Source organism: Ruditapes philippinarum, unplaced genomic scaffold (assembly GCF_026571515.1).
Source record: "Ruditapes philippinarum isolate M1 unplaced genomic scaffold, ASM2657151v2 ctg5830_1_1_1_1, whole genome shotgun sequence".
NCBI lineage: Eukaryota > Metazoa > Mollusca > Bivalvia > Venerida > Veneridae > Ruditapes > Ruditapes philippinarum.
This window is the reverse complement of record NW_026858300.1, coordinates 31,580-56,486: the sequence shown is the minus strand read 5'-3', so window position 1 is coordinate 56,486 and position 24,907 is coordinate 31,580. Positions and strand designations below refer to the sequence as shown.

The 24,907-nt window shown below is 32.9% G+C and overlaps 2 protein-coding genes across 2 annotated transcripts; both read right to left on the bottom strand.

Moving 5' to 3' along the window:
- Positions 1–773: 773 nt before the first annotated feature.
- LOC132752718 (histone-lysine N-methyltransferase 2A-like) lies at positions 774–17,193 on the bottom strand (the record flags this gene model as incomplete). The annotated part of the gene is given in 18 exon segments (XM_060743082.1): positions 774–911; positions 1,387–1,478; positions 2,137–2,282; positions 2,723–2,796; positions 3,083–3,196; positions 3,604–4,740; positions 5,326–5,510; positions 6,008–6,242; positions 6,938–7,030; positions 7,226–7,363; positions 8,042–8,152; positions 8,674–8,784; positions 10,603–11,152; positions 13,451–13,498; positions 14,142–14,352; positions 14,641–14,865; positions 15,236–15,371; positions 16,872–17,193. Coding segments are annotated over 18 exon segments (3,984 nt in total), but the record flags the coding sequence as incomplete, so codon positions are not given.
- Positions 17,194–17,897: 704 nt separating this feature from the next.
- Positions 17,898–24,551, bottom strand: LOC132752716 (uncharacterized). The gene is made up of 3 exons (XM_060743080.1): positions 24,312–24,551; positions 18,469–19,630; positions 17,898–18,085 (listed from the first exon to the last, which is right to left on the bottom strand). Exons 1-3 carry the CDS (start codon positions 24,477–24,479, stop codon positions 17,898–17,900), a joined length of 1,518 nt encoding a protein of 505 aa, XP_060599063.1. The 5' UTR covers positions 24,480–24,551.
- Positions 24,552–24,907: the final 356 nt, after the last annotated feature.

Genomic DNA, 24,907 nt, shown 5'->3' with positions numbered 1-24,907 from the left:
TTGTCAATCTGATGTACCTTGTTACTATAAATAAGTATTGTAAGTTTCAATTGAATATCTCAAGCAATAATTGAGATATTTGACTTTACAAAAACTTTAACCAAAATTTCTAAGTTAAAAAGGGGCATAATTCTGTCAATATTGTAGGCAGAGTTATCCAACTTGTCAATCTGATGTACCTTGTTACTATAAATAAGTATTGCAAGTTTCAATTGATTATCTCAAGTAATAATTGAGATATTTGACTTTACAAAAAACTTTAACCAACGCAGACGCCGACGTGGACGCTGACGCCGACGCCGGGGCGACTACAATAGCTCTCATATTCTTCGAATAGTCGAGCTAAAAACTGAACATTATTATCAAATATCCCTTGTAACATTAAAATATGATTCATATGTTTCTTTGAACTTTATGTCATCGTTTCTTTACCAATCAGTTCTTAAAATTGAGCCTGTATCAACGCTAACAGAACTCTCAAAAAAGGTCAAAATAATGTCATTTTTTTAGTTAGTTGATTTTTGCAACCGTTTTTGGTCTACATATGGTACGTGAACAACTAACTTAAAAGATACAATACCTTATTTGAATTTGATGTTCTTTTAAGTGTGGGCCCCCATTTTTCTCAAATGACCCCCTTTTGAAAAGTTTATGGGCCCGAAGGGCCCCCTGGGAATTTGTTCTAGATTTAACACTGCACTATAACTGTCCAATTTTCTATACTCAAACCAATCATCATTTTCCATAAAAAAGAAATGCATTTAATAACTTACCAACATTTTGCCCCTACTAAAGGCCTCTACAATATTCTTAAGTTCACCATCAGCGTCTTCATAAACCTCCGCCGACCATAATGCACAGTTTATATGACACCAATCATCTTGTCCACAGTACAATAATCGTCCAGCATCCTTTATATAAAATACACAATTTCTAAAAAGTGCGTCACTTACAGAATAACTAAAATACTACCAGTATTAGCTAACTACTATAACAAGTAGGGCTTAACCTTAAAATAAGTTCTCAACATTGAGCCAAATCAATAAAACTACTTAATTCCTTATGTCAGTTCTTTTCTTTTAAATAGGGCAACACAAGTCAGTGTATTTACCAAAATATAGGTTGATTTTTATTTTAACGGCTTGAGATAGAATCTGTACAATACCAACAAAGGTTCCTTTCTAAATATGTTAACTTAATTTTTGAAGACTGTCACCCAAGGCACATTCCTTTGGAGTTATATTCTATTTCTTAACCCTTTACCACATGGATATATTTTTAACGCATGTGCGACCAGTGCAGATCCAGATCAGCCTGTACGTTCGCTTTTCGGTCAGAAAGGGATAAGATACATATTTTATATAATGAATAAAGTAAGGTACTTACATTAGCTTCCTGGTCACCAAATGTCTGACAGAACATACACTTTCTTTCATCATCACCATCATACATCTGACCAGGCTCATAATCTTCCTCATCTATATACATAACAAATGTTTTGTAATAAAGGCACTATTATTTAAACATTATTTTTCATTATGACAAACTTACATCTTCCAAACTTACCCAAATCAAATTGTACAATGATTAACCAATATACACAAATTTTCTTCAAGCACTTGGAAATGTAAAAGAAGTTATTCAAGAATATATTTAAGCCGTGAACTGATTTCTTTCAATTTTGCATCTTAATGAAATGTGAAGAATTTACGAGCATTTATTATCTGGTTGAATTAAATATAGAGAATTCCAATTCATTGACAGGCATGACGATTCTTACCTACCTGAATTCATGCAACAGATTTGTTCATTTGAAATGTTTAAATATTTTCATTAGGATTTTGTAATACCGAAACAGCCGACAGTAGGGTCTGCTGACCCATCTCAATAAAAGTGTCATCACTAATGCTTATCAGATAGTTGCTAATTAGTGAACAAGTCCCAACTCTTAATCAATCCAGGGCTTGCAGGCTCGAGACCTACTGGGCCATATAACAACCATATTTTCTCAAGACTGAGGACGTGATCTATGTCTTTCAAATAAAAGATCTTAACTTTCGTCATAATCAAACTAAAGTGAATTTTATGTTTAAACTAAAATGAAATTTACAAACATAATTAAAATGAGGGACTTACCAATTGGCATGTATTTCTTTACAGGTGTTGCTGTCCTCCTCTTGAATGGTGATGGTTGAGGCGACCTTGGGACTTCTATCCTCTCTAACCACTGAGCGTAAGTATGGTCGTTGTTAGGAGGCAATGTAGCATCTGCTAACATTCCACTGTAATAATTGTAATAATTACATTATACATCTGGGTAAGGATAATTCACATCTAAGTAAGGAAAATTGAAGAGTTCTGATGAAAAATAATTATATCCATGAAAGATAAATTATTTTGTTGAAATAGCTTAAAGGAATATATATCTTTGAGATTTTTAACATTTTTTTATTAAATTGTCTGAAATCCGTTCAGTTGTCCAATTTCAACATTTATGTATGGGCAGTGTGCTGCTCATATGTGTTTCTGACTTGGGGGAAAAGAATGGCAAGAATACAGAACTGCAGCCCTAAAAAAATGTCTATTACTGAGCAAGAAAATCTCAAAAGTAATAGCCACAAGTTTGGCTGCAGAAAATCCGTAACAAGACTAAGTGGGTGTAAAATCAAACTATTTTGTCAATTCCAAAACAACTTAACAAAATATTGTAATATACACTTACTCTGGTAGACTTCTCATGCTGTACCAGTGTCTACATGTCTTCACATTAAACCATGGAAACACTTTCTCTAGTTGCTGTCAAATAATAGAACTATTTTATTAGCTATGCATGTATAACAAAGCTATAGTAAAGATGTAATTTCATGATTTTTTTTTTCTTATATTCAATCTAAATTTCAATTTGATCTTCAGTCTTGACAAGAACTTGGAACTGCCTGTAAAATTCTAAAATACCACAACTGCTTCATTATCAACAACACAATTCAACACACTACAGTGTTCAAAATTATTAGTGGCAACATCAGCAATCTTAACCCCAATTTGATAAGTTGTTTAACTTCAGATAAAATATAATTATTACCTTAGCAAATATTGATTTAGCAGACTGTGTGGCTTTCTTCCTGGATGTTCTAGCTTCTTCTTCATTATCCAGGTAGGTTTGTATTACACGTAATATATCCTCACAAAATATTGCCTGTAACATAACTAATGTTATACAAGGTATATCATGGGCCTGTTTTTTCCCCGCCAATATGTTAATATTCTCAGTTAGGGCATGTATCTAGCCGATATTGTCATATTCTCAAGTGTACAAGGTATTTTAGGGCCAATTTATGTCCCCAATGATATTGTCATATTTTTAATTATATAGGGTATTTTAGGGCCTGTATTTAAGGGTACAAGGTATAATAGGTGACTGGTCCTTTTTTTATGCTGACAGAGAAAACAATTCTTTTTCCCCCAATTCACAAACAAAATTCTCAAACATGAAATTATCTTCATCCTAATTTTGAAACACTTGTTATAAAAAGTAAAGCGAAAAAAGAAATTCAAAGTACATGTATCTTTTGTATCTGTTTAAAAGATTACATACAAACTTACCACACTTTTATAGTCCCCAGTTTTCATTTTCTGAGCAATTTCCATCAAATCTTTCGGAAAATTATTTTCGGTCTCTTTAATCTCTCCTACAACATGTTCATTCTTGGATTCATCCACACTAAAATGTACGCGAGTATTTCTTCTCTGAACAACTTCCCCTTTATTTTCAGCTGCCTGTGTTTCTAAATCTGACTTCTTAGTGTCTACACCTGAAATTCCAACATTTACAACTTGCACATTTAAATCAGTATTTAGCTTTTGATGAGTAATGCTACACTGTGTTCCTTTACCTTCTGAATGTGTGACAACCCCCTCACTACCTTCAGTTCTCTCATTTTTAACTTCATCGTCTATTCTTTCTGACCTAATAATCTCATTTTGTGGAAGCTCAGAACTCCCAGAAGTCAATGCATTATCACTATTTGTATTATCACAATGAATTTCTTCAGTTGTTTTCCTATTAATTTCACTTTCATCATCACAACCTTGCACTTTATTGACATAATCACTAACTGTTTGTTTATCACAGATAATAGTTCTATCTTCCACCATTCCTTTATTTTCAACAATTTTACTGGTGGCGCAATCCTTACTTACAGGACAACCCTTGGTTACAGGACAACCCTCATTAGGAGGAACGCCCTTATTAGGGTCATTATCATCATTATTATCACAGCTTTGCTTTGTTATCTCATTATTCACAGTATTTATCACATGTTCAGCAACGTCAGAAGTATCACCAACAATATTATTAGTCTGAGACAGTGAGTTATCACCGGAATTATCATTAGTTTCCATAGCAACATGGTTTTCTCTTGAATTTGTGTCATTAATAGTATTTCCAAACTCGTTTACGCAAGCTTGTTTTAACTTATTATCAGTCTGAAGACCGTTTTCACATGAATCTTCGCTGTTTAACTCAAGATTATCAATGTTTGAATCTTCAACAATACCGTTAGTCAACCCTTTACTATTCCCACAATTTAACAATTGTTTAATTTTTTCAAAACTTTTCATGTTTCTTTTCACCCTTTCCTGTGTGGCCTCTGTATTTCTAGTGTTGTTTAATGTGTAGGATTTCTTTTGTTTTTCTGGAGTTTGGTGAGAGGGCAGAGCTTGCTGTTTTGGAGGAGATTTCTGCAAGAGAGGATAAACATAGATAACCTTTTGAACATTTTTACATTTTATGATTTTCTTGAGAATTAAAACCTATACATTATTTTCTAGCATACTTTTTATTACAGTTTTAGTCTGGTTTTGAATGTAAAAGGAAAGATAAACAAGGAAGATTGATATTCACTAAAAGCAGCCCTGCAACAGTGCCCAGCTCCACAGAACAATCTATAAGGCATCCAGCAAGGTAAGGAACAAAATAAAGAGGTCCTGAGGGTGACATATAAATTAAGACACCCTAACACTTTATGGTTATATGGCTACTTTGGAAAAAAAACTTCCAGTCCTCTTCCATGCACATTTTTAGGCATAAGCAGGCAAATAACCGAGTAAAGATGATCTTTCCAAGATAGCTCTAGAGAGCTCCTGCACATAAATGAATCCAATGACATTGTAAGGCATAAACAAACAGCAATGAGGGGCATATGATTTAGTAACTTCAATCACTCTATTACAGAGGCCCAATCTTAAACATACACAAATATCAAATGTTACACATTCCTATAACATAATTATAAGCTAGTATATTTTTGTAATGATCCACCTTACCTTTTCCTGTTTCAGTATATATTGTGATGATTTAGAAAGTATTAATGACTGTAGAATATTTTCCAGGCCTAGTCTAAGTTCTCGTTTTAATGTACTCTCCCATTCAGGACAGCCGACGGGGAAACATTTACGGCAGTAAAAAGAGAGATCTTCTGGTAAATACGACAATATTTCATACATTTCATCTGGAAAAAAATAATAGAAAACTAATTTTTATCTATCATAAACAATTCTTATAGAAAAAGCTGAAAATAGTTCATTCTTATTTTAAGTTGTCTTCAGAAAATGAAATTATGAACTTGTCCATATTTTTTCACATTATCTGCAAAAAACTGAGTGGAATGAATCAAGTTAGTTAGACCTTAATAGTAAAGGAAATCTAAAGATCTTCTGAATAAAATACTCTCTAAACTAATATATTTAAGTAAAAAGTTTTGATATTCATCTATGTTTCATGCACATTTCTTATATTGCCACCTTAGTGCAGTAATGTGTTAACTTATAAAACTTAGTAAGAGTTAAACAGTTGCTGCACTAAGGAGAGGATATGTTATCAATATTTGTTTACAAAATTCGTATTAAACAAACTAGATGTGAGTTTTCACCAATAGACGAAATAGATTCAAAACAATAGACGTGTATCAAAACATCAATATTTCAAGTACTTAAATTTACACCATACCTGTAAGGCCTTCACATTTTGAATGTACCCAGCTCTCACACATGTTACACTGAATCATCTTCGACTCCCAGTCATCGTCCGAGTAACATTTCCGACATATAGGACAGAAATTACCCTTGTCCATCAACCGACCACATTCAAAACACAGTGAAAAATCATATGTCCATGTGGCTTGGGAGTCCGAACCTGGAGTTGTTGCCCCACAACTTTTACATTTCACACATTTTGTACAAATCTGTAAGAAATCAGGAGTACAAAACTTTTATATTATGTGAAATAATGTCAAACATTAAGAGAATAAAATAAAGTTTACAGGATACACAGAGAACCTCCGAGAAGAGGTAACAATTTTGTATGATCCTCCTCTACTTAAGTTTACATTACTTATAAGTCACTCAAATAACATTTTAAACCTAAATTTTGTACAAGGGATTTTTGCAGTTTGCGTCAACAACTATTAAGTATTAAATACCTCAATCAATGGGCGGGTGTCTTGCAACAATATCACTTACACATGTTTTCAAGTGGGGCTGCTCATTAATATTTATGACTCAAAACATATACATACCCCGACACACTGATCAAAGCAAAATACATGTATTTAAAATGGATACAAATTGTAACCTCAGAAATTTATAGAATTCAGCAAATTTTCTTTCTAAAATATTTCAGACACTAACACACTTCAGCCTTTCAAAACATCGTACATGTATCAAAAAGTCATCAAATAGACTGGTCTAAGATTATAGTTTGGTTTCAATAGGACTCAGAAAGGTACAATAAAGGGTACATTTGAACCTTTGTCCGATATTAGACACCAGAATACATATAATTCCCTATATCTCAAATGGTGACTGATTAACAAGATGACAGAATTATCCACCTAGATACTGCTCTACCAGTAAATCATATTTCATTTTTTATACTTACCCAGATATTTTTTCTTTTAGAAGGTTTAGTGGGGTAATTAGGTCCCAGACAACCAGGATGGTACGTGTTCTGACATTTATCACATTGTAAAAGCTGGAATAAGAAAGATAACTTATAAGATACATGTAATATGACTTTACTTTTTAACTTTAAGTGTGTATAATAGTGTCTATTAACTAATTTGCCTTTATCACCAGCATTAAGTGACAAACAAAACAAATATCAAGAAGTTGATACTCAAAGTAGTTAGTTTAATTACTAATTCGCTTACAGTATGAATATACTTACATTATTCTGTCGCCCACAAACATGACAGAACTGACATGCTGCACATATCCAATCGTCAAAGTGATCGGGCGTCGGCTGTTCCCAGTCTTCCAAACAAAACTCGTGGAAAGGCTCACAACATATGTTACAATATATCATCTGAAATAAAAAAAAATATATATCTCACAAATAGGATTTTTAGTGCATATAAGAGAGAATTTTCAACTGTTTATATCACTGCTAGAAAAAGTCATCTAATACCCCTGTGTAAGACAAATTGCATATGTAAAATGATGTCATTCCCTTGCACTTTTAATGAATGAATTTCTTGCTTAGAATGCTGTCATTTTGGCTTTATAAATGAAGTTGTAAATTCAGTAGCTATTTTTAGAAGAAAAAATCAAATACTGGCTTCAAGTACAGACCTAAATATTTAGCTTATGGTTAACTGTTTTGCAAAGTCAAATAACGAATGTAATTAAGTTACCCAAAGCTAGATATCCAAGGTCTGTATTAGTGACTCAAACATACAACATGTAAATTGTAAGTGATAGATGATCAAAAGGTGACACCTTAGATGTCCACATTTTTGTTTTCAAAAATTATCTTCAAAATTGATTTTATGTGTGAAATTTAAACAATCTCAGAGGCTGGTTCACCTAACAGACTTTCATAGATAACTAACCAGTAATCACCAAAATTCTCTGTGAGACTAACAGACTTTGAAAATCAGGGTACCTAACAATCTAAATCAGGGTGCTTAACAATCCAATTCTATTGATTTGTGTTTGCAAATGAATATCTTTTTGCATTATTTTTTATGAAAATATGACTGACCTCATGTTTACCAGCACTTCCACACAGGAAACACAAGGCTCTAACACTCATAGCATTTGATATTGTTAAAGCCATCCCGTAATTCCAAGCTGAACCTAAATCACATTTACCCTGAAAGAAAGGAAGAAATACACACTTAATTATTAGAAATATAAGGATATACACAATGTATTATAGTACAGACATAGGCCAGTCCAAAATCTGACTGTACATTTTTTCCTTTTGGCCTAGTGAATTTAGCACCTTCATTTTGAAATCTTTTAAATGAACAATGGCTAGTTCCTGTTATAAGATCGGAGGCCCATTCAAAGATTTAAGCTTGGTCAATGCCAAGGTAATTTCTTTTTCTCTTCCTTATTATATTCTTGTACTGTCAATCCTGTGTTAAAGACAACCTCTGAATAAAGATAACCCTGTAAATAAAGATAACCCCCTGTAAATAAAGATAACCCTTCATTGATTAATGTAATAAAGTAACCTCTAATAATAAAGACCACTTTTCTATTTAGACCATGTTTTGTCTCTATTGAGTGGCCTTTGTTTGAAGGTTTGATTGTATGACGAATTTACAACACTAGCGTTAATCAAGTGGACAACCCTACATATGAAACATCATGTTTAGACAACTATACCTTAAAGTCCACCTTGATAGGATAGTATTTTGGTTGTGAAAGTAGACTTCCCCACTGTCTTGATGCAGGGAGTACCGACTGTAAGGTTACTGGGTAACATTGGCCATCATTCTGTTTGGAAATAAAAATATAAATTGTTTTCATTGGCATAAATATAGAAAACATCCATCATTTATAACAATGGTAAGAAAAATGTTACATTAAAAGTTAACAAGAGCCACCGCCGGGCGGGTGCAACGCTCGACTTTTTACTTTCTCTAAAAGCAGCAAAGAAATGTTTGAACAAAATCTTAACGTTTCCTTTTTATAAAATTAATCGGTCTGTCTTGTCACATTTGTTTCGTCTATAAATTTTAAATAGAAACACGCAATTCTATAAATAGAAAATTCTATAAATAGAAACACACAATTCTATAAATAGAAAATTCTATAAATAGAAAATTCTATAAATAGATACAAATGGTGGAGTCACGTGGTGACACATGGTGGTGTCACGTGGTTGGCACATGGTGTCAGGTGGTGGTGTCACATGGTGGTGTCACATGGTGATGTCACGTGGTGGTGTCACGTGGTGGAGTCACGTTGTGGAGTCACGTGGTTGAAGTCATGTGATTGAAGTCACATGGTAGAGTCACGTGGTAGAGTCACGTGGTGAAGTCACGTGGTGGAGACATATGGTGGAGACACGTGGTGGAGTCACGTTTGTGGAGTCACGTTTGTGGAGTCACGTTTGTGGAGTCACACATGATGAAGTCACGTGGTTGAAGTCACATGGTGGAGTCACGTTGGTTGAGTCACGTGGTGGAGTCACGTGGTAAAGTCACATGGTGAAGTCACGTGGTGGAGTCACGTGGTAAAGTCACGTGGTGGAGTCACGTGGCGGAGTCACGTGGTGAAGTCACGTGGTGGAGTCACGTGGTTGAATCACGTCGTGGAGTCATGTGGTAGTCACGTGGTGGAGTCATGTGGTGTCACGTGGTGGTGTCACTTGATGTTGTTGTTGATGATGATACAGATACACACCAATAAATATATATGGTCATCAAATCTGAGAAAATTTAGTAATTTAACCTTCAAGGTCAAGGTCATTAAAGAGCCCAAGTGTTTGATAAACAACAAGGTCTTGTCCTTAAGTATGTTCTGTTATAATATGAAATTGATCCCTTCAATAATAGCAAAGTTACAGCCAGTTACAGCCAAAACAATGAAAATTTCAATAATTTGAACTTCAAAGTCAAGGTCATTACTGAGTGAAGGTCACGGTTTGTCTGGCTATTTTTAAGGTTTATCCTTGAAGATTATTATGTTCAAGTTTGAAGACAATCCATTCAAAAATAACAAAGTTACAGCCAATAATAGCCCAAAAAATGAAAATTTAAAGAATTTGACCTTCAAAGTCAAGGTCATTTATGAGTGAATGTCAAGGTCTGTCTGGTTATCTTTAATGGATATCCTTGAAGATTATTATGTTCAAGTTTGAAGACAATCCATTCAGTAATAACAAAGTAAGAGCCAATAACAGCATGAACAAGCAAAATTTGGACTTTTAACCTTGAAGGTCAAGGTCATTTATGGATGAAGGTAAAGGTTAGTGTGGTCTACTGAAAGGTCTTGTCCCAAGGGTTGTTGTGGCCAAGTATGAAGACAATACACCAAGAAATAAAAAAAGTTATGATCCAGGTACAAGTTTGCGGACGGCAACGCCACCGCAACTATAGCAATACCTCTACTTTTTTTTTTGAAAAAAAAAAAAAAAAGTCGAGCTAAAAATTGTAGCCATGAAAAGTCCTTTCAACACAGCACATGTTTTCTTTTATGCTTAAATTACTTTTAAAACAATCTTCTCTGATGTTTAAAAAAACTAATAAACAATGAAACACACCAAAACAGCATACCGGTAAAATGTCGAAGAAAGCAAAAAATTCATACCCCTCCTTCTTTCTTCGAATATTTTTCCTGCATTTCCATCTTTTTCATCAACTTTGATGATATCTTCCCAGATTCTTTATTTCGTGATGATATTCTTTCTAGCTGGAAATTTGGTATATCCTCAAATGTCAACTTTCTCACCTCTGAACTATGACTTCTTGTGGTCGTGCTTTGACCCCTAGTAACAATCCTCTGCTTTTCTAAATCATATTTCTGCGAACTTGTTTGCTCTGGAAGAGGCTTCGCCTCCTTTTCTGCAGGAATATTTTCATTTGGTTTCTCAGAGACATTATTATTGGACTGGGTCTCATCCTCAAGGAGGGTACCAGTCTGAGTTTCTAGACCAAACACAGTCTGTGTGACCTCTGACCCTGGAATGACTGGTTCCAGGTTATCACTAGGAGCAAAATCACTTTGACCCTCCTGCCCATCACTTTCTGAGACAGCTCTTGTCCGTTCAACTCTTGGTACAGTTACATCTTTCTTTTTTTCATCAATGAATGCTTCTGTAGCTGAACGCTTGATTAACGGCTTGGAACATCTTCGTTCCCTGAAAAATTGTAATCAAAAACAATTACAAATTAATATGCATCTTCATATCTATATCCAGTTGCTTGAGGTATAATTTGCTTTAAAGAAATCTGAATAAAATTATTAGCAGAATAAAAGTTATCATGTTAAAACTGTTTTACTTGAGGCACAGTCAATCAGTTATAAAATTAAGGTAATGCAACAGAACATAAATAACAAGATTCTCATCAAAATTTTTAGGGGAAATGGGGTGTGAGAGCACGTTTTTCTACATATATATTTTCTATTTTTCATTTTCATTATGTACCTATATTTCATATTTATTACTATTCCAAAGTCTTTTACAATCCATCATGGATTGATGGGTTTTTGTTAACATGGATGAGAATCTAATTCATTTTCTATTGTCTTAACTAAATTTAGTTTAAAAGATTCTAATAAACAAAGACAAACAAAATCTGAACAAAAACAGATAACTGAAATAACATTTTCAAGAAAAGTTCATTCGAATAAAGGGATATGTAAATGTAAAGAATTTTTTTTAGTCATGTAAAACTCAACTTCTTAATGTAGTTAATTTAATATCAGGCGAAGTTTGCTCTATAAATGTAAATGGACAGAAATATACAAAGCAGCATATCCAGAGTACTTTCAGGGAAGGCATAAAAAGATAATTGTTAATACAATATTATTAAAATCATTTATATAATACTTGACATAAATGTGCTCCTTCTTCATCTATATAAGTGTAAGCAGGCCTTTAAATAATGTTAATATTCATGAATGGTCACTATAATTCTATGAGGCTCTCAGTATTGTGTACTGTTTCATAATGATGAAAAGAAATTTATGTAGGGACACCTTTTGAAAAGGTTATACATATATCACAAGTTTTAGATGGAAAAAACACAAGAAAAATAATGAAAAAAAAACAAAACAAAAAATTATATAAATGGACACATTGCATAACAACTGCTAAGCACTACTTTCTATAACATTCAATTTTTTTAGACTCTATAGTAAGCCGTTGTCACCACTTCAGTGCCAGACCAGCTGTTTTATACAATTGACTGTTGTTCAATATAAGAATTGCTTTCTGAAACTTTCTGGAAATAAAATAACTCTTACTACACTAAATACCTTAAATGGACTTGTCCATCTTTCAATCCGGACAAAACCATCTATTATTTTTAGTGAAAATCGCAAAATAAGTTCACAAAATAAGTACACAGCAAACAGTACAGACCACGATCAGATGGCAAGGATGTGCCAGCTGATCTTAGTCTGCACTGGTTTTACTGATAGATTCAGTTGCAGTCAGCAGAAAAAGGTTTAAAGACCAGTTTAAATTGAAAGAAGAAAGTGTACATTACACAAATTCAGAAGTAGATCGTGTCCATTCATACAATTAAAGGTCAGTAAGAGCAACAAAAGATTACCCAAGTGCCACACTAAAGCAAAAGAAAAAGCAAAAACTATACAGTTGTTAATTATATATCAAGCAAAGAAAGTTAAAAGCTTACAATCTAAATAACAAGCTACAGGGGCGGGTCAACCTTTTTTTAATACTTAAAGGGAGACACAGGCAAAATTTTCATTTCTTCATTTTGAACTTTTCATTCATTAATCTGTAAATGTCCTCAAAATGAATACACTTGGCAGTCACAGGAACAAAACTTTCCTCCTTATAAAGAATAAAATGGTGGTTTCCTGTGGGTCAGGTTAGAGCGATAAGATTTCACATTAGTTGTCTTAGTGAACTCTTGAAACGTTAAAGAGCAGGCCAAATGAATGATTAAGGTTTGTTTCAATCATACAATATCCACAATATCTGTTATTGTAACTTCCAGGGTTTGTTCTGTCAGTGGCATAATTTCGTTCATCATATAAAGATATATTTACGTTTCAAACCCAAAATATATAGACTTTATACAGAAATTCATGCTGGCACTTTTACAAATGTCATTTTAGCGCGATTTGAGTAAATAAGATAATTTTGAAATTTTTGTCATTAATTTGCCTGAATATCCCTTTAATAATATTCTGTGAGTCAACTATTCCATTAAATATCAAATCAATTTAAGAAAAATAAATTCTTTTCCTTGAATAAAACTTGTCTAATTGTTAGAAATGATCTTAAAGAGAGCCTGGTTGTACAAATAACCATTTAAAATAGTTTATTACAAGCATAATTATGTAGCTAAAATTAAAGTATACAGCATTCTACAAAGATACACAACACATATACGAGTACACAGCACTACAAGCAAAACTAATTACTTCAACACAGCACTAAACACTACACAGATAGACTTACACACAGCCCTGTTTGAGAACGCCTTGTCCACCAAATTTTGGTTTATCTCTGCAATTATAAAATCATAATCATGAAATCTATGGAAATAAAATTATTCACTTACACACAAGCTTTCTTAATAGTCCCTGGGCCTCCATACTTTTTCATGTCCCTGAAACAAACTCATCAGATAAACATCTACAATGTACATAGAAAACAGAATCACAAAACAATTTAAATAATAAAAGAAAATTGATCTATATAGACACATATGTTTGAATTATAATAGATGCTATCATATGGTTTGAGTGAACTACACTTTGTTTACGTCATTAACAAACAAAAAACATTTCAACAAATCATTTTCAGTGAGACTAAAAAAAGGATTGAAGCACCACAACCACACTAAATACTATATTCCGGTATATACCAGACAGGCGCTTGAATTTCTAAATGTTTAAATCACACCTTTTCACCCTTAGTAATGCACTTTTAGGTGTCAAAATCATCTATTCACACACGATTTATATACAATTATGAATGAAAAATGTCAAAATCAGCGTAAAAAAGCGATATTTTTCTTTTTTGTGATCATGATTTCTGCAAGCATCTGGAGGTACTGCTCTAACTCTGTAGTGAGTTGCATATCAATGTATGATATGATAATGTAATTAAAATAAAGTAAATAAGAATAACAGACACTACAGCTTACAGACAATGCCGACATATCCCACAGTCTTGTCTGACGCAGCCGGGACACTGACGACACCTCATCTTCCTTTTGTAAAGATGTAGACCGCCAGCTCCGGTCAGCTTCTTGCTGATCTTGCCCCTTGCCGGAGATTTCTTCATGATCACAACACTATCACCCGACTGCTGTATGATCTCCTCCATTGGTCGATCATCATCAGACTCATCATTTGCTGAAATATGTACATATCATATCATTGACTGAATTTTTTAATTGGTATTGACCTTTTGATCCTTGATATTTAACCAGTAATTACTAATTTCTCAACCAAATGATTGACTTATGACCATAAGACTTGATGTCCTAGATCAGTTTTCACTCAAAAAGTTCCCCTTGCCCACGGATTAAACTAGCAAACCCTTGATTACAAAGCCAATGCTCTCCCTATTGAGCTAAGATTAATATATAGGTTTTAATATTGTTACAAGAACAATGAAATACAGAAAGTTAAACCCCTAACCTGCTTTACTCTCTTCATCTTTCTTCCACAACTGAACCTTATCTTTTGTTGGCAGTGCACTAAGACGTAATTCTGACTTCTCAGGAAATGTGGCCAGAGGTTGTCCTAGGACAACAGCCGCATTGCGACACACATGCTTGATCCTTGGACCTGGACCACCCCGTGGGGAGATTTCAACACTTCCTGTTGCAACTACAGGTATGGGTTCTTGAATGACAGGTTTTTCTGTAAGAAAAAAAAAATTTAGTTTTTGTGTTTTTGTAAGTGCAAGCAAAAAGGTTAAGACATTGTATATTCCCCCAAGTACCCAGTAATTTCTTCCTGCCAAGTCCTGTTGTTTGGTAAAACCTGTTGGCTGCTAAAAATCAGTTTTTATCATAAAATCTTTGCAAAGAAAGTTCTAAACTTCGAGTCTGTTTCATAACATAAGTGGAGAATGTATGAAAAGATATCAAAAATCCACCATTTGTAAATTATTGTAACACAACAGTTTTCACTAGCATAATAAAACAACAACAAACTGCTATTCCCCTTTTAGAAACTTAAAGACTATTTTGTTTCCAACCAATAAAAGAACAAACATGTACATGTTTACCTTGTTGAACTGGTTCTTCCTCTTCCACTTTGTCCTGCTTATTGCGCAATAGCTCTTTAAATGCCCTCTTCTTTCTCTGTCGCTTTTCTGAACCTTCCCCAGCTTTCAGGGGTGATAACTCCTGCTCTTTTGTTGGCTGAAATAAGTGAAATTAGATAAATGAAATTTTGGAGTTGCAATTTTATCAAAAGAAACAACATAATAAGTTATGTGACAATGCAATTTAATTCCTTTTTTTAAGTTCTTCTTTTGTTCTTGACACATTGACAATTTTCTCCCACAAGACAATCTTTCAGCTTCACTTGAGGCACTTGTGTAGAACCACAGACTCCCATAAAATACCTGTAAAATTTTCCTCCAATGAAAAGATCCAAAGCCATAATTACAGAGGTTTGAGCTAGGGATCCAAAACAATTTTGAGAGCAACTCTCCCTGCAGTACAAGTAAGTACAGTAAAAACTCTGAAAACCGGACCCTCTGAAAACCGGAATCCTCTGAAAACCGGACCATTTCAAAAGTCCCGTATTTTCTTCTTATATGTTCATTGAAAAAAAATCCTCCGAATACCGGAACCTCTGAATTCCGAAAACCGGACGATTTTCTATGGTTTCTAATGCTAAACATGCATAAAAAATCCTCTGAAAACCGGACAGCAATTTTAAGTGTCAACTTTCTGTGTATTTTAATGTATATTAAAACATAATCTCAACAGGTGACATGTTTAATGACCAGTTAATGATCTCCTTTTTTATCTATGCAGGTGGGAAAACACTTGTTAGTGTGTGCTAATTTCTTATTGGCAATTAAATTATTGCTCTTCCATTACAATTGTGCCTTTCCCTGTATAAGTATGATTTTTCTAAATGTTTTAAATTTGTAAAAGAATTGGGACACTTTTGTAAAATGATTCCTGCTTTGCTAAAAAAATTGATATTTGTTTGGATATTTATTATATGCAAACATAGTAATACTAAACATATTTCAAAAGCCAATTAAAAAGATATATTTCAGACAATATGTTGTTTTAATTTCTGATTTTCTGAATTATATTTATGGATTTGCATAATGAAATCACTTAAGACATTTATTGCTTAAAGAAATTAAAATATGACTTAGACAAAAGTGTTAAAAAGTAAATACAAAATGTTTGAACAAAGTCATAGTTCAATCACATCATAATTATCAATTAAAGTAAAAAACCTCTGAAAACCGGAAACCTCTGAAAACCGGACTTTTGGTCAAGTCCGGAAAGGGTCCGGTTTTCAGAGTTTTTACTGTACTATATTTGACAAGCAGGCTACATTTTTTTCTTGTCCTTCTGCAGTCTCTCAAATTATGTGAGTAAATAAGAGCAGAGGAGTGAATTTTCCTCATCCCTGTGAGCCAACTTACATCGCTTCAACAAACATTGTCAAGAAGGTTACCCCTATTGCAGATATAACTAAAGTTATTAAAACCGTACTGCATCTATATAACTAGCATATGAGTGAATTGAGTGAATTTTCCCTCAACCCTTTGAGCCAACTGATACTAATTCAACAACCACTATTGAGAAAGTTACCCCTATTGCAGACATAACTTATAACTAAAGTTATCAATACATACTGCATGTATATAATTAGGAATATATACATACTGTCTCATCTAATGTTGGAGGCAACGGAGGAGGCGATATAGAAAGTGTTGGTGTTTCAGATACATGTATCGGAGACTGTACGGGCGTGCCCTTTCTCACGCTTTTCTTTACAGTCGGGGAACAAATCTCTTCAACTTTCTTTACAGCTGGGGAACAAGTCTCGACATCTACATAAACTGGTTCCTCAATCGTTACAGCTTTCTTCACCTCCCTCTTTTCCTCTACAAACAGCTCTGTCATCTCAGGTAAGGCTGGAAACCCAACTTGAAGAGCTTTTCTTTATACGACAAAATCTACATTTTATTTTGTCAGGTATCAACTTACACTTTGTCTGAAACAGTTTACATATATGCTCAGTTTAAAAGGTTATTCAATATATATACACTTTTCATTACAAGAAAGAAATTACCATAAGATAAACGATCTTAAGTTATCCACATTACTTGTGCAGCTTGTCTACTTTAGAAAAGCATTAACATAATCAGGAGTGAAGATTATTCATTATCAATAATTAGAATTTCTGAACAAATTATGCATGAAAAAAATCTGTTGGCTTTTTCTGAAAATATCTTAAAACAAGTTTGAACCACAGATGTTTGTGAAACATGTATGAGTACTATGACCCCCTCAATGGGAACCAATTAACTATGACACATGGTCTTATGATGATTTGTTAACTTTTTTAAGATCAGGACTGCTAATATGGTCATTGTGACAATGATATTCTGTGGCACTGTCCTCATTGCCAAGTACTGGTGAATAAGCATATGGTTTAACTCTTCCACATAATGTAAATACGTTCTTAATTCATTATAAAACCTTTTTCGTGCAATGATTTTTTTTTCAAATAAATCGAGGTCATCTATTTTGCATGACCTTCCATCACCCTAAATGTTAGCCTTGTTCGGACTACTATAAAGCGTTCTGCCAATTAAGAAAAGGCATTTACCCAACTTTTTGAACTTGCACAAATATCACTATGACAGGTAAATGGGATAACACTCTAAACAGGGAAGAAAACTTGTATCATAAGTACATGTACATACCATTCTTATAACAGATTGGTTTGGTGAAAGTGCCTACATTAATAAACCATTTTATTTCCTTGTAAAATCTTCTACAAGACATGCAGGCCAGTATCTTCTCATAGCAAACAGTCAAGTCTGTTTTCTTTCCGCAGACAGCACAACTCTTTCTCTTTCGTCCCCTTTTCCCTGAAAACAGTATGTTCTGTACTATTACTCACTGCAAATGGCAAAATATGGCCCTTTTTAAAAAACCAGCATCAATGATCACAGAAACCTGTGACTAATAAGCCAGCAGCCAAAAAGAAATTGATTTCTATGCCATGTGAACAGGGCCCGCTCAGAGATCATTAAATATCAGTACTATTTAATATATTTAAGACACCATCATGACAACTTGCTGACATTTACATGAAGTTTGTACGGCACTGAATTACAGAAAGGGTTCAAAGTTTCCTATATTCATAAAATATATCTACACACAAAGCATTTAATATTAAGTCATCTCTTGTAAGAAAAACAAGCAACAGTGTAAATATTTTCATTATAAAACAGTGCAAATTACAACATACCTTTCTCCATGACTGGTTTATCAGTTGGTACTGTCGTAGTGGTTTCAGCTTCATACTGTTTTGCTTGTTCTGCATATTTAGCTTCACGTTTCATTTCTGCCTTCAGTGACCTCGCCAACGCTGCTTTTGACTTATTCAGGGCTGCCCTATTAAGTTGCAACTTGGCTTTCTGAACAATAGATGTTCCGTGTAACCTAGAGGCACCAAATCCCATCATGCTAAATTTCTGTTTCTCTGATGCCTTCTGAAACTGGGACCCTGCAAACAGACTGGTTCCCAGTTTGGGTGCTGCCAATGGACTGGTCATCGCAGACTTTGTAGGAGAGAACAGGGAGGACTCATCATCAGACATTTGTAATTTCAAACTTGGTTTTCTGTCTCTTTTACCGTCCACTATGAGTGGTTGGTCAAGTAACCCTATACTGTTCGGACTGCCACTGAAACTTGGACGGAAACTGTCTAAACTCTTTTTTCGTTCAAGTTTGAAAGTCGAGTCTGGTTGTTTTTCTGGTGTAGTTTCGACAATTTCTTCACATTTGGATTTTTTAATAACAGTTGTATTCACAGTATCTGATTCCAAGAACCTCTTATTTGGTTTAATCACCCGAGATGAACGCGAACTCTGTGTTGGCAATACAAACTCTCTTCGCTGAACTTGGACGGGTTTCTTGGAAGCAGCCAAACGGCGGGCTTTAGCTTGCTCTTGTAGTTTGTTAGCTTGTTTAGCCTTCTCAAGCAAGAACTTTGCCATGTCCATGTCGGATTTTTTACTTTTCCCTTCCAAATTACCAGTATCATGAAGTCCATGTTTATAGTCCAATTTAAATTTCTTTGGTTTCTTTCGGTGGTCAAATAACTTTGAACCTTTTAACTTTGTAGAATGAAATTTAGCTTTACCTGGACTAACACTTTTGTCTTCAAGTAAGACTTCATTGGATTTTTCAACATGTTTCATTTTCACTCCAGGTTTTACTGGCGCTGGCCAAGATTTTAAGGATATACGTATTTTCCTGAGCTTTTCCCCCCCATATTCTACGGGTTCGCCCAGCTCTGACATCTGTGCCTCCATTTCTTCTTTCTTTTGCTGCTCTTTATTAAACAAAGTAAGCTTCTTCTCACCATCTTTGAGTTCTTTAGCAGTGAATCCTTCAAATTCATCATCCTGTAATTAGAGTGTCAATTATGAATTTCCTAATTAAACCATATTCTTACTCTTAACAGTAGCGCAATAATGACTAGTTCTAAAATCCCCTTTGTCATCTAATTTCTATGCAATACCATCAGATTCCATATTCAATACTATTACAAACGGCTCCGTGATATTGAAATCCTCTATATGTAAGAAATGGGTTGTTCCAACATTAAAAATAAAGTCACTAGCAAGATCTGAACCTGATAATGGCTAAATAAAAATGTACAGGAGACATAAAAGAATGTGAATAGTTCTATTAGAGGCAAATTTTCAAATATCAATATTTTTTTCCATTAATTAAGGTTAGAAGCCCAATGTCCTTTACTGATTAAATTGATGAATAATTAAGTATTATAGAGGAACGAAAGAAAAAAAATCAAATGTTTAACTCAGTTCTATAGAAAACTGCAAAACACATTCATGGTGGGTAAATGCTTCTTCTTTTTCTGCTGACAAGAAATGATTCTAGTTAAAAACAAGAATTCAAAAGTTCAAAAAACCAACCACAGCATACCTAACTGTTAACAGTCGCAGTAAACATTTGCTGAAGATGCATTTAAAACAGTTGTTTATTATAATGTTACTGTACCAATTAATCCACAACACACTGAATATAATTTGGACAGAATTTTATTCCAATTGACTTTTTTTTATTGTACACAATTACACATGTCACAATTTACAATAATTTCAGCAAAAATGGCCTAACTTACTCTTCAGTGTAACAAAGAAGTTGTTTTTGCAAATGGGAAACCTGCAAATTGCCTGATGCACAGTAAATGGGCCAATTGTGTTAGCATCTAAGTCAAAAAATAAAGTTAAACATACAAGACAATATTTGCTCTTTTTAAGTACCTTAGGGTGTCTATGACAATATTTTTGGAAAGAAAGGATAACTTTTTGGATACTTTTTTCAAAATATTACATCTCTTGCGGACTGTGTGGGTAGGGGACGGATGTTACAAAGATATACTAAAAGTCAGAATATCTTACAGTTTATAATAAAAATTGTATTATTTCTCTTTATTTTATTAAAATATTATGTGTTCTGATTAATGTTACAAAAAAAAATCCAGAAAATTCATCTTAGATATAAAAATATTTGCTTTCAAATTTTCAGTATTTTTCACACAAAATTAAATTTTCAAACATGTTAGAAACAGAGAGAAATAAAACAAGGATAGGTACACCAAATCATACTTAAATCAAATATGCAAACTCATTTCTTATAAAACAGTAGAAATTATAGGACTTTCTTTTGTATATTTCTTGTCAGATAACCAAAATGAATTGTATCAGGGGGACGGATGTTACATTTTTGGGGGGCGGATGTTACACTAGATGTTTAAAGCTCATAGTTATACTTTTTTTTGGTTTTATTTTAAAGTAATGTAATTTATAAGAGTATATGCTTTGTACAGTACAATAAATGTTAAAAAAATTGAACAAATTATGAGAAGAAAAATGTAGAAATATACCCGACAATTATAAAGTTTCTTACTATTTGCGTTTCACAATGAAAAGTTGCATTGACTTAGTTTTCTTCCATTTATCTTACATTTGAAATGAACATTGAAATGTTTGGAATAAAATAAAAACATTGCTAATTAAACAAAAGAATCTTTGTTTCCAGATAATGCATAACATTAAAAAGAAAATGTCATACCAACAGTACCTTTTCTATACATGAAATTATTTACAAAATTCTTTTAAATTCGTTAAATAATAAAATTTATTTTTGTAAAAACGATATGATACAGTGTGAAGTAAAATAAGTTTTCAGATTGAAACATATGCAAGCTTTGAATTTCTCATTACTAAATACATAAATTATACACAATTTTAAAATTTTCATTAAAAATTATAAGATTTTAAATTGCTGCAATTAAGTTCTATCGATTTGATGAAATTTTAAGTAAATTAATGTGGAATGTTAGCAGCATTATCCAAAGATTTCATTAAATGATTCAGTATCATAATCTCATTTTTTCTAACTTTAATAATTGTCTGTGTAAATATTTCAGTGTACATGAACTGCTTTAACTTAATGAATTATTTGTCATTCAATATAATTTATAGGTGCAAAAAAAATTTGCGAAGGGTTTATTTACAAGAATAATTTTCACAATTATTCCAACTTTTTCATTACAGGAATCCTTACCTTATCCTTTACTTACAAGTTTCTTTCACTTATTAACAATAATTAAATGGGTCAAATTGTATGAAAAAATGCGCTTGAGTTTTTTTGGGGGGAAAAATAATCTAAAAATTTTAATCAGGGTGTTGAATTATATTTTTTTATTTGTTTATTTTTCAGTGACTACATATTTAGCCTGTAAAATTTTGAAGTTCAATAAATCCTTTGACTTAAATGATCTTCAACTTAATTACTAAATGACAGACATTCTTGAAACAGATATGGCAGTATTTCCCACTGTTTTAAGCATAATATATATCACCCTTAATTGGCACCCCTACTGTTTTGTAATATATCACACTTCCCAATATACACAGCTCCCAATATACAGCTCGTTAACTTCCAATAAAGTGCAAGCCCCTTCTGTGTGTAATAGAGTTAGGATCCATATCCCACTGTTTATGAGGGGCTTGGGATACATGGTTTTGTTAACTATTTCAGGCTAAAGAATTTATGTTTTAACCAATTGACCAATTTTAATCACAAAGATACTTTCAACATCTCTATCTTTGGCACCAGTCTTTCTATATAATTATCCTGTTTTGAATTTTGTGTTTGTTTCTTCTAGTTTTTTTTAAATAGTATTTTATTTGTTGTGTGAAACATTCCTATACAGTTGCAAAGCTTACTACTTCTCTATCATGCATCATAAGAACAAGATAAGTTTAGTATTACTGTAAAAAGAATATTTAGTTCAATTCTGTAACATCCGTCCCCTTCTGTACCCTTAGTTTGTAAACACAGAATAACAAAAGATTATATTTGTTATAAATTCATATAAGCTTAAATATTATCTTAATAAACTCATAGGTCCACTTGATGTTAAAAAATAAAATATATATTTTATTTCAAAGTAAATAATTTTGTTATCAGAGCAAAAAAATATTGATTTTTTTTCAAAATTAAGGAATTTTGCGTTCACAAATAATATTTTTTTTATAAATACATCATTTTAGTGCTTTATTTCTGTTATTTCTTCATTTTTCATTGTAACTTTGGTGTTTTAGTGTAAAAACCCTTTCCAGTTACAGTTTATGTGAGATTTAATAAGCATCTTATATAGGGGGACGGATGTTACGGGGACGGATGTTACAGACAACTTTTACATTATTGTATTTTTTTCTCATAAACATAGAAATTGGCATTTTTTTATAACATTTTCATTGTAAGGCTATCATTAAGCACCAGAAACATTGTTTTTTATGAGTATTGTTTTATAATTGGCATATTTTATGAGAGGGGGACGGATGTTACAGTTTTTTTCATCACAAAAGTTTTTTTACCACTTAAATGCCTATTTTGGTAAAAATGTTTGAAAATTTGGATTGAAAACACTTAATATATGTTTTTAATTCATATTTCATTAGATTGAGACAATAAAGTACTATTTTATTTGTAATTGCTTAAAGGTATACTTGTTTGTGTAACAACTGAATTTTGAAAAAACTGATGCATTACAAAAGTCTGATTTTACTAAAATCATCTTAACGATAAAAACCAGGATGATGTATACCAAGTATTATATATCACTGGAAAGGTTATTAAATTTTCTATGTGCATGTAAAAAATTTAAGTGATAAATTAAAACAGATAATAGCGGTGTTAATTCTAAAAACACCAAAAAAACAGATGCTAACACATTACATGTAAAATTGGACATTTTTAGGGTATAAAAATGTCTGTATCTTTATTTTGGGTAATGCTATCACAAAAAAATTTGGGGCACATTTGCTTTATAGTAAGTCCTATATAAAAATACAAAGAAATAATAGAAAATGCAATATATTTTTTGAAAAGCCTGCATTACATGTATTTTTGAAAAATTGGCCCATTTACTGTGCAGCAGGCAAAATATATTTGGTTACCACTTATACCTCAATGTACATAGTTAACAAAATCAATGTATTGCAAATCTATACAATTCCATAAATCCATGTGTAAGGGTTATTGCTTTTACTACATGCATACACGCTATACTGACAAAAGTAAACATGTAATAGCTTTTGTGATCACAGGAAGTAGATGTGTTTCTACATATTGGTATCAAATGAATTTTTAAGATTGTTACACATTATCTATACTGCACTGACATTATATTGTTTGGATAAGATTGTGATAGCATTATTCAATAAATTCCAAATTTCAAAGCAGTAATGTATGGCCTGATTTTGTTCACAGAATTGTTAATGTTGGTAAGGATACAATTGCATCAGTCAATGCTATGCTATGCTCAAGGAATCCTCTTATTTTTGTAAATAATCTGAATTCACGTGATCAATTACTATTTTTCAGATGTGATGCATATCAGCTTGAATCAATAATTGCGGGATTGATTGTTATAACTAATTTTGTTCTTCTACGCATTAAATACGTTCACTTTTTCAATGCATACGCTTGTTTTTATTCGCGATGTCGGCCATTTTGAAAGCCGATGGAAATACAAATATGTTTTACCTCATCCGACAAACCAACGATGTCTCTAAATGATTTGAGGCCGTGTTGGAATTGTGGCAAAAATGCTAAAGATGGGTCCTGCGAATTCTTAATGTCATCTGCAAAATACCGAAGGCTTAAACGATCAAAGCGATGGCCAGGACGGCCAGGAAAACGTAACCTCGCCATGATTACTTCCAAAAATAACCAATTATGAGTCGCTTAGAACATTACAACAATTGGGGGAATTCGATGAAAGTTGGGGATTTCAAATGATTGAGAAAATGACATTTTGTTTTTATCGTTTCATTTGATTAATGTTATGTATTGCTCTTATATTTGAGCCCTTTAATCATTGAATAACATTTATTTGTATAAATACACATATTTTGATACGTTGGGCGTAAGTGGGTCACGTCTAAAAATAGACAGTCAACGTGAGCATTCCCGCCAAAACAAAAACGCGCTACATAGGGTTAATGACTACTAAAATAATCAGAGATGGCATGCTTTGTTTATTTTCTGGATTTTTATTACAAAAAAATACATTTGCTACCTTGTTCTATTAGCTTTTTCACTTACTCAGTTATTTTCCTAAGCCATTGATCTAATTTATG

What these genes read in the sequence shown, in the direction of transcription:
- LOC132752716 (XM_060743080.1), bottom strand. Translation starts at nt 24,479, where the DNA reads ATGGCGAGGTTACGTTTTCCTGGCCGTCCTGGCCATCGCTTTGATCGT. An exon ending in TCGTTGGTTTGTCGGATGAG is followed by an intron (nt 19,631 to 24,311) that starts GTAAAACATATT and finishes CTCTAATTACAG; the next exon opens with GATGATGAATTTGAAGGATT. An exon ending in TAAACCAGTCATGGAGAAAG is followed by an intron (nt 18,086 to 18,468) that starts GTATGTTGTAAT and finishes TACTGTTTTCAG; the next exon opens with GGAAAAGGGGACGAAAGAGA.